Source organism: Anneissia japonica, unplaced genomic scaffold, assembly GCF_011630105.1.
Source record: "Anneissia japonica isolate Jap-2015-1 unplaced genomic scaffold, ASM1163010v1 scaffold288091_len1417266_cov198, whole genome shotgun sequence".
In the NCBI taxonomy this organism is placed as follows: Eukaryota; Metazoa; Echinodermata; class Crinoidea; order Comatulida; family Comatulidae; genus Anneissia; species Anneissia japonica.
In genome coordinates this window covers 701,866-712,659 of record NW_022684833.1, presented here as the reverse complement: position 1 = coordinate 712,659, position 10,794 = coordinate 701,866, and the positions used below count along the sequence as shown (strand labels likewise).

General features: G+C 31.6%; 1 protein-coding gene across 1 annotated transcript in view; it reads right to left on the bottom strand.

The window, feature by feature from the left end:
* Positions 1–2,896: 2,896 nt before the first annotated feature.
* LOC117107726 (gem-associated protein 4-like) overlaps positions 2,897–10,794 on the bottom strand; it is a 41,491-nt gene continuing 33,593 nt past the window's right edge. The window contains exons 7-9 of the mRNA XM_033249472.1: positions 7,160–7,355; positions 6,578–6,711; positions 2,897–5,396 (exon numbers count right to left, since the gene is read on the bottom strand). Of these exons, the coding sequence (XP_033105363.1) occupies positions 5,091–5,396; positions 6,578–6,711; positions 7,160–7,355 (636 nt within the window). The 3' untranslated portion in view covers positions 2,897–5,090. The remainder of the gene's footprint in view (positions 5,397–6,577; positions 6,712–7,159; positions 7,356–10,794) is intronic.

Here is a 10,794-nt window from a genome sequence, read left to right as displayed (position 1 = left end):
TATCCATGACAAAGAATTAGAATTCTGAGTCACACAGCGATCGATGAGCCCTCTATAATATTGGAGACGCCCTTGGTGGCGCTATCAAACAAATCTCTTTGCTGCTTTTACTTTTTTACTCGTTTTGATCTTGGCTGAGTATACTCTAATTCGTCGTGTAGGTCCTGGGCTGATTACTGCTTCTTCAACCTCTTATCACATTTTTAGAGATTGTAAAAGGGAAAAAGTGTTATGTACCGATGTCGGCATGTCTTTTATTTCTATATTTTTTTGAGTGTAAGTTCATACGGTCTGTCATGACCTAAACAAGGATCAGTATTATTTCAGATATTAAATTTGTATTTAAGTACGTTATTAAATTTAAAATTTGAAATAGAAAAACAATCAAAGATTAGATTCTTTATTTCACTCGTTTTTAAAATAACAAATGCCGAAATCAAGGAGGCAAGCCTGTAAACTGATTCCGGAAACTAACTTAATTACAAAACTTAAGATAACAATAATATCTTCATCATAATAAATAATAATAATAATAATAATAATAATAATAATAATAATAATAATAATAATAATAATAATAATAATAATAATAATAATAATAATAAATAATAATAATAATAATAATAATAACAACAATAATAATAATAATAATAATAATAATAATAATAATAAAAGTAATGATCTTGAGGATGACACCATGAAGGAGTCGAAACATCGATCCCTCCCCCAGAAGTCGAGAGAAATAGGCTAGGCCTATAGGTTTTTGCATTAAAGATTGTTTTAAGTGACGCTTAAACATGGATATTAGGATTAAATTTCTAATGCAAGTAGGTAAGATCAACCAGAATTTTGGACCATGGTACAGTTTAATACTGTGCTGTATTATATACATAGGCCCTTAAATTGCTTGGTAATAATTTGTTGCTGTTGTAAAATGTTGATAAATCAGCGTTTTTTTTGGGGGTTTTTTTTTTTTGTTTCTGGTTGGAAGTTAATTTTTATTGATTTTTTCAAGGGTTTCAGAATGTTTTTAGACAGGATATCCTTGAAATTCTGAGTGCATTGTAATTTTTTTGTTTATAATACTGTCAGTCATTAGCTAGAATAAATTGCAAAAGTAGCCTCACTTGCATAATTAGGCCTAGAAGTTAAGTTGTTTAATTACCACTAATAATTTGGACAAGAACAAAAAAATCCCCTTCAATTACCCGGACATTAAAAGCATAAATAATACCGTTCCTCTATTCGTAACGTTGCGTCACCCTAAATTTGCCTGACTGGGTAATAAATCTGTTAATGAGTTTAGTAACGCGTCTGTCAACCAGCTATATTTTTTAGGATCCGTTTCTGAAATTCTTAACTCACTTAAACCTTTTAAATGACTTATTCAATATTGCTTAATTGAATTTTTTATTTTTGCAAGATTTTTTTTTTCAGTGTATCTCTCAAATAATTTACTGTGAATCATACGGTATTAAAAAAAGAATGAAATAATAATAATAAAAAAGTACATTATAGACATCGGTTGGTATCTATGGTAGCAAATTGTGAACCTATGACAAAAGACTGCCCTATGTGAGAGCATAAAAAAAGGCTGTTCATAGATTTGCTGGGACCCCCTTTCGATGGTTTTCGATTTGATTATCATGTTTTAAAAAGAAAGTAAGTCGTAGCAAATGGCAGGGAGTACATATATAACTATTTGAAAAAAAAACGTCCACTCGAATAAACACCCCCTAGAGCCTCATTTGGAATAACCCGTCCTTGAATACGGTAGTTAACCTTCTGATTTAATCGTATTTTTAGCCAATGTTGTATACGTATGTCGAATACATAAAAAATCAATCTCTCTTACACAAAATAGGTGCATGATGTTGATTTCTCTAAAAAAAAAAAAAAAAAAAACAAAATCCCCAATCATTTGAACACAAAAAACCCGGACAAAAAAATCAATGATCAGAAACCCATAAAAAACGTATATTATAGATTGATTTATTCATAAAATAATTATCACTTATTATTTCTTTCTTTTTATAACTATTTTATTGATGAAAATGCAACTTCATGACAAATCGGGCTGCTCACCTCCCTATACCAGCAAAATAGACATTTGTTCTGTAATAATTGATTAAAGATACACGAATCCGACAGTTCAAAAATGCATTATGCTATACAGTAAATATTTTTATAAACATGCTTTTACAATTTTGTCATAATTCTTTTTCTAATGCAATGGTATATTTGATATTGTTAAGTGAATTGAAGTAAAATGTTTAACCTGATATTATTTTGATACTTTATTGTTATGAAAATAGAATAAAAATGTTTACCTAAATTTATTTTGTTTCTAAATATTTGACATTAATTTGTCAAAGGTGGCCCAAGCTGAAGTGTCGCGACCTATATGGGCCTCCCTCCATTTTTTGTAATAATTTACCGTAGTGTTTTGTATTAAGATTTAACGACAATGGAAAATAAATTGATATTTACAATCTTATGTTTTACAGGTTGTTGATATTTGTTTTGTATTTCTGTATATTGATTGCATTCTCATGTAAATCTACATTTACATTAGACACGATTACGACACAACATAATACAAAATATGCGCACAGTGTTGAAGAATACAAACTACGCGATGATTATGTCATTGTCGCGTCGACAATTTCTTGTCTAGTGTAAACGTAGCTTAACTCCGCTTTGATGCTGCAGGCTAAGATAAAATAAAATTGAGATTAAATATTCATGTACCTTCACAGGTAGAACATTTTTCAAATGTATTGTTTGCATTTGGTTGATAAAGTACAGATCCTAAAAGGGGATTTTTCAGGAAGTTCCATGAGAATGTTTGATAAGAATAAAACAATGTACAGTACTTGGAATCAACAGTTTACGTCTGTCTGATATTTCATTTAATTTCACAATCATGTAAAAATAATGTTTAAATATTACAAAATATTAACAAAAACTGCCAAGTAGCTGTGGTGTAGATGAATTTGACCATACATACGCCAGAAGACAGCATACAAAATTTACCAATGTTATACAATATTAGGGTGTCAAGTGTTGGTAAGTAAAAATAACAAATAATATTTTTATAAAGAAATCTTGGTATCTTTTCGGAGGTCTCATCTTGTCATCAAATGATTGTTCCACTAAGTGGGTAATAAAATCTGCATTCTGAATTTTTGCATGAACCTCTCCCCTCCCCAGGCCAAGACCAGCATATGGCCTTCAGGTATGAACAAGTCCACACATATACGGTGCACATTCAAATACAAAAGTAAAAGATTAAAAAGTATTACAAAAAATGTGTATCATATATATTTTGCAATCCTTTAATATAAAATAAGAATATAATACTAATGATAAAAATATTAATTTCAGTGAAAAGAAAAAAGTTTTTGTAAATTAAAGTTAAATATTACTGTTCCTTTTATATTTACTTTTTCGTCTATCCCTTGCTCATAAAAACTTATAAGTATTCAAATCAACTATTTGCCTTTATCATTTTCTGTTTCTGGCAATGTTTTAAGTATCTACAATAAGCATGGTCATGCAATAACAGTTACACAAATATTTTACTAGCTTTAATAATAACTAACATAATAACTAGCATTACACCTGTGCTTCGCACAGTGTTAAGTGAGTAGGGGAAGGTGGCGATGTATATAGTTGATGTTATTGGAAGTTAGCAGGCAATCGTTGTGGATGTTATGTTTGCCTTGTCATAATTTTTCTGCAGGTGGTCTTTGAAAATGATGAGTCTTTGCTGAATAGTGCGTATTAGGAATTGTTTGATATAAGGCCTACATTAGGCCAATATTTATTTATTCATTTATTTTTCTTTTTTTTTTTGTTAGCCACGTTAGCCACGTCTTGAGAAAATCCCCAAATTGGGTAGGTCGGTAGCCAGAATGTGTTTACGCCTAAAAAGTGGAAAATACACAAATACAACAATTTTGGATTCGCATCGCATACCGTCCAGCAAAATAGGCTAGGCCTTGGCCTCAAGGCCTGGCCATTTTATTCCAGCCTTATTTGCTCATACAAAATATTGTTTGTTGTAAAATAAAAACAAACAAAAAAAAAAACAACTAAATTGTCGACCCTAAATTTCGTAAAATTTGGGTCAGTCGGGCGTGACCAACACAATTTTTATTTATTTGGCTACAGAGTAGGCTGGCCTAGTTGCTGTTGGGCATGAGAGATGCTTTTTTTAAATCAAGTTGGTGAATGCATGTACTAAATATAAGGCTACGGTATCTACATAATATGTAACCAGATGTAACTAACAAAATTACCTGTGGGTATGACCCTAAACTTCTCTGAAAATCATAATTGTACTTGAAATACTTTCAGAGATATTTGGTGGACAGAGAAAAACATAAAACATTATTTTAGTAGTATAGATATGAATATTATCCTTATGATAAAATATGATTTCATTGAAAAGAAAAATGTTACACTTGTCTTTGTAAGTAAATATTCCTGCTGTGTCTTTTACATTTACTTTTTTCTCTATCTTTTGTTCATAAACTTATACACAAATTTTCAAATTAACTACTTCCCATTATCATTTTCTGTATCAGCAACGTCTTAAATGTCTACAATAAGCATGTACGTATTAAAATGTGAACCCATGGTCTTGCAATAATAGTTAAACAAATATTTCATAATCCTTTAATATAAAATATGAATATTATCCTAATGATAAAATATTATTTTATTGAAAAGAAAAATCTTACACTTGTCTTTGTAAGTTAAATTTAAATACTGCTGTCTTACATCTAATTTTTTCTCTATCCTTTGTTCATAAACTAATACATAAATATTCAAATTAACTATTTCCCATTATCGTTCCTGTTTCAGCAACATCTTAATTGTCTACAATAAGCAAGTACGTATTAAACTGTGATCCCATGGTGTTGCAATAGTAGTTAAACAAAGTAATAAAATCCAAAAGGTTTATCACAGCATGTAGACATCAATTTTCTTTAATTATAATTTGACAGTTTATGTACGAAAGGGAGATAGAAAAAGTAATTTGCACAGCTGCAAATCCAATGGAATGTAATGAATGTATGAAATTATAAAATTATATTTATTGTTTTTAGTTTCTGCCGCAAGGTACTTTTGTCGTCGCCGTCCGTCATACGCAGAACAAGTTTTTGAAATATTCTATCCTGCTTTGTTGCGAAAAATATTTCTTTGAGTGTTTTCTCTGTCAATTCCTCTAGCATTGACATAATTTCTAGGGTCAGAACAAACAGTTGACCTTTCACGGATTCAGGGATGTAACCCATGACCTCTAGGTTGTGGCAGAAAAGCTGACCAATAAGAAATCCTTTAGCTTGATCGGTAGAACTGCAATCTTGAATATTACCCAGAAGTTCCTGAAAGACAAATTGTCAATGGACAATAATTAATATTAAAATAACTTGTAAAGGGCCTCTGGTATAATGGTTTAGATGACCACTTTCCAATTCCTGGGTTGTAGGTTCTATTCATAAAATATGATTTTCATCATGAATAAAACACTTAATTAAAAATATATTTATAATTGTTATTATTTTTTTAATTTAATTTGCTTTGTCATTTTTGTTGTTGGCTTAAAAGACAAATTATATATATGCTCCAAAACAATAAAAACAATTTAATAACAAAAAGACTTGTCCTTGATTTAATGTTGCATTTTCACATTTTTATCTTAATCTTCATGAAATAGAGGGGTATCTGTGGTAGTCTAAACTATACAAACAGGGACAAGACAGGTAGCACTTTTGAGATTAACAAATACTTTATTAGGTGACTGAATCAGTCAAGTTTGTAAATGGAAACTTGTGCTTAATAAAATATTTGTTAGCCTTAAAAGTGCTACCTGTCTTTTCACGTTTATTTTCATCACAAAAATTAAACCATGATGATTTGAAATGTTCTTTTCTAAGCATTATTTTTCTTTTAACTTTTAAGTATTATCTTTATGTTTGAGGATTTAATAAAAATTAAGAAAGATAAGTCAATTGTCTCTTATACACATCTAGTACGAATGCACAAAGTAGAGTCGTATACGTTGACATAATAGACATAAAACAATTTTTTATTCGAGCACAAGTGCAATAACATGAGGTAGCTGGACTGTTATAATTCATGATAATATTTTCATACTGTAAATATTACAAGATAAATAAACCTCATATTCAGGCCAGATTCTCCAAAGTAATCAGTCCATTTTGCCTAATATAATTTCCTTTAATTACAACTGCTAATCCCAAAGGGGACTTTTGTGAGGGCATGCTTATTGTTTAGAATATACAAAAAAATATCTAATCAAATTTTGTCAATTAAATCAAAAGCAAATGGAATAGCCCAAAACAACCCTGATGAAAATGGACTATTCTCCTTCCTTTTAATAACATGACTAAAACTATAAAAAATACTACAACATCAATGCTTCAAATAAATTCTGTTGGTGTTGCTTGTAAGGGAAATTATTCAGAGGAAATTTCTTTTTAAAACTGAATTATATTTTTGTTTGTGAAGTTCTTTATGAAGCAGGTAAGATCATATTCTGTACCTTCATTACATTAACATAGCATTTCACTGTATGTTTCCAAATACCGGTTGCATGGCTCCAGGGGCAAGACTTGCTCCCCAGCAGTTCAAAGATCATTAAGAAGAGTGAACTAATGCCTAGCTGAACTGCATATTCTGTAGAGATATAAAAACACTAAATTAATGATAATAATATTATAAATAATACATAGGAATATAGTGGTAGTTTTCAACCCATGTGGCAAAAGTATAGAGATAAATTTAAGAAAAATTTGGTTGATATTAAATTCATTAAGGGCAATTTTATTTGCTTCTGGATGTGAAAGAAATAAAAAAAAAGATGTGGATGAAGAGATATAACTGTGGAATGGACATGAACGAGATGGTATTTACAGTGTGAATTGTACATTATTGACTGAAAAAAAAACACTTATAATGTTTGAACAAATTCATCACTGTCAGCTCACACATGATATATCATTTGATAGTAAATGAACTGGATATTTAAAAAAATTGCTATATCATATGGTAACTGTTATACATTTAGATGGAAGGGGGGCGACAAACATTGTCTGGCTGAAGAACACTAGTAGATGCCACAAACCTTTAAAATCTATCAGTGGAAGTGCACATATGAATTTAGCACTAAGAGGCACATGGATTTTCTTCCTCTCCAGTAGTTTTCCCAAAATCTTTGTTATATTGGACCACTCCGGCTGTGTACACTGAGGTAAGAGCTGGACTAGTGCCCGTACCAGGGCTACCAGCAACCCATCGTTGGTGTCATGGTGGAGAATACTCTGAAATGATAAACAATAAAACCCTGTTAGCTATTTAAAAAAATTTGCCTTCATCCTACCACTGCACACTGGCCAACAGAGAGATGTGAATAAAGAGTGTAGTAAGAGAAGACACCACAAAACGCTTGTTTTGAGTGTAAACAAATAATATTCCCATATACGCAGCTATGGGAGGACGCCTGTCACTGTCTGTATGTTATTATAAGCAAATTCATAGTTTGAACTGCACATGCTCGTATCCAAGGTCAATCGAGGTCAATCAAGACAAACCCATTTTGTGTGTATACTTGTTTATGTCGGTTGACCTTGATACTCGGCATGCACAGTTTAAACTACGAATTAGCTTATTACCGGTAGTACATAGCGCAGCTGTATGTTTGATTTGTTCTCCACAAAATCGATAGTACAAACGCGTCTATTCACTGTTCAAAGTTCTAGCGGGCACACTTCCATTTCACAGATGCAATATTAGTAGAGAAACAACGACTGCACTTTAATTACTGCAATGGTGACATTCATGGTGTAACTAGGTGTGATTTTTTTCCAAACAGAACTGTGGTTTTTTTTATCCCTTTAATACACTTTGATAACTACAGGTCACAACTTTCATTAGTTAATCAATATAATTAATTAGTTAACAGATTTTAGTACTCGGGGCTTACAAAATATTAGCAAGCAATCTTTATGATTGATTCTAGTATTTTTTCTATATCAGACAGCAGGCATATTCCGTGGGCGAGACAATTTATCAGTGATGGCTTGCTTTATCTTTCTTTTCAATTTCTGTTGGTGTTGATTAGCTTCAACGATTTTTACTTTCCAAAGAATTTCAATTTCAGTTTTCATAGAGTTGTCAACTACCATATTTAGTCTGACAACTCGATACATGAATTTATCAACTAAAAATAGTTCGGAAAAAATAATATGGTGGGTAGGACAAAAATATATCCCAAATTTGTTAATGTCATGATGAAATGGTTGGTTTCAGTTTTTAATCTATTGCAACACATCCTTTATTATTGTTGTTACTCTCATTATCAGTTGAAACTCTCATTATCAGTTGAAACTGAAAGGGGTGCCTATTCCTGTAATCTCTCGATGATATTTATGCAAGGGTGGTGGTTAAGATGATTACCTTCCAAACTCATGATATACTGTAGGAGTGAACCTGAATATTTTTGGTGGTTAAGGTGCCTGCCTTCCAATTTTAGAGTCCTGTGTTCGATTCATGTGACAGCAGAAATTGTTCACATGACTAAATTCAACTCCACTCCCTAAACGCTCATAATTATGAGGCTTAGTTTACTGAGCATAACTGGGGTATGTGGTAGACAGTAGATGTCTATAAAAAACAGTAGATTTCTAATGAAACTAGTGTTAAGAAAAAATAAATAAAATCTTGTAAAAGAGCATGCTGTAAACTTGCATAACTGGGGTATAATAATAATAATAATATGTCGTTCTTATATAGCGCTTAATGCCTTAACAAAGCCTCTAAGCGCTTCACATTATTACCCCGGTCATTGGATCAAACACATATGGAACACAATGAACACTAAACGAAATTATTAAATTAAATATGCGGTAAAACAGTAGATGTCTAATAAAAAACAGTAGATTTCTAATGAAACTAGTGTTAAGAAGAAAAATTAAATCTTGTACAAGAGCATGCTGTAAACTTCAACTAGGCCTATAGGTGTCATAATATTTTCATCTGGGTCCTAACCACTGACGATGGCCAGTTGGCAACGGCTAAAAGCTGAGTAGTAAAATCAGGCTAATTTTAGAATGAGCATGTTGAGTATTTAAGTACATGCATTCATTACTACCTGCTTAACAGGTGAAAAAACTGATCAGACTTAAAAAACATTTTCAATACAAAAGATACTTGCATCAGACAGCAGTCCTGAAGACCTACAATAATCAATGAATAAACTCAATGAATGATGATAAAAAAGAAAAAGAACTTAATTACCAAAGTACATTAATATTATCAATAATATTATCATTAATATTATTATCAATAATAGTAAGAATGTTGTTATCATTACTGTTATTACTATTAGTCTATTATAATTATTAATAATAATACTATTTAAGTATATAAAAAGATATCTTATTCTTTGGTAATGATGATTTGCTTGTTTTTCCCTTTTTGCCATTTTATTGTTAACTAATTTCAAAATGTATTTTTATGTATTTCATGCAATGTAAATCATTTCTAAATTTTAGTAATGTTCACATTTTATATGAAATTTTAAAAAAGAGATGGTTATCTATTATTATACTCAAATGTGTATTTTTGTACTGTATGTGCTGCCAGGAGAGCCCTGTGACAGTAAGTCTGCATTGCTTTTGGGCAATCGGGCCAGTCTGCCATACATTTTTATTGTTTCACTGGTGAAATTAAAAATGATATGAAAAAACATGTATCATTTTCATGTTAGCATTTGAACCTAGACCATTATAATTTCCAATGCAGCACTTTTGGTATCAGGTGTATTTTCTCAGGTGCACATTAGCCATGTACTGTACACAGCAGTATCCATCAACACATCCTGTTAATGATGGAACGCCATTAAAACTAAAGCTTACATCATAAAAGGTGTCCACGGATGTGGAGCACGCGATTTACGCAAATTAGCGGCACACTTTCATTAGACATGTCTGGCAGTGTCTAGATTGCCTTGCACTATTATTACTATTATTATAATTATCTGATGCTTTCTCCTTGCGAGATTAAGGAAAAAAGGTAAGATTTAGATGGTTTTCAAGTATATTACAGAGTTAATTATTATTATTGTTATTTTGTCTGGATCTCGCAGCCAGTGACTCACTATTCTGTGTTTCTTGAAAGCCACAATAAGAGGCTTAGGGAGTGGAGTTGTTTTTTATCATGAGAAAAACAATGCCAGTGTTTTCAGCAGGATTTGAACCCCGGACTTTGGGACTGAAGAACACACATTTGACCATTCCATTTTACTTCAATAATATCCCTAAATGAAATTGAATGTCATTCTTTTCATTTCTTGACTAAATTAAATACAGTATGCAAAATTAATAATGTCTGTAATACAGCTAGAGTTTACTGTATTTTTTATTACTGCTACCCAGGGGCTGCGGGTTGCAGAGTGCCAATCCCATAGAGTATCAATGTGAGGGTTTTGGAGGTGGTGTTCCCCTAACTATAGATATAATTAAATTAGATCACCACTAATTTTCAGTTATACTTTGATTTCATAAATGTGCTTTCTTACATGCGTATTAGAAGCTATTTCTGGGATAGATGCAGGGGTGGTGCCAGGATTTGCCCGATGGGGGTCCAAAGTTCCCCAACGAATCGCCCAAAATGTCTCGAAAGTGTCCCATGGGGGCAAAGCCCCCCAAAAAATATGACAATTTAGGGGTTTTGAAGGCTTATTTAATCGACTTTAGAGTA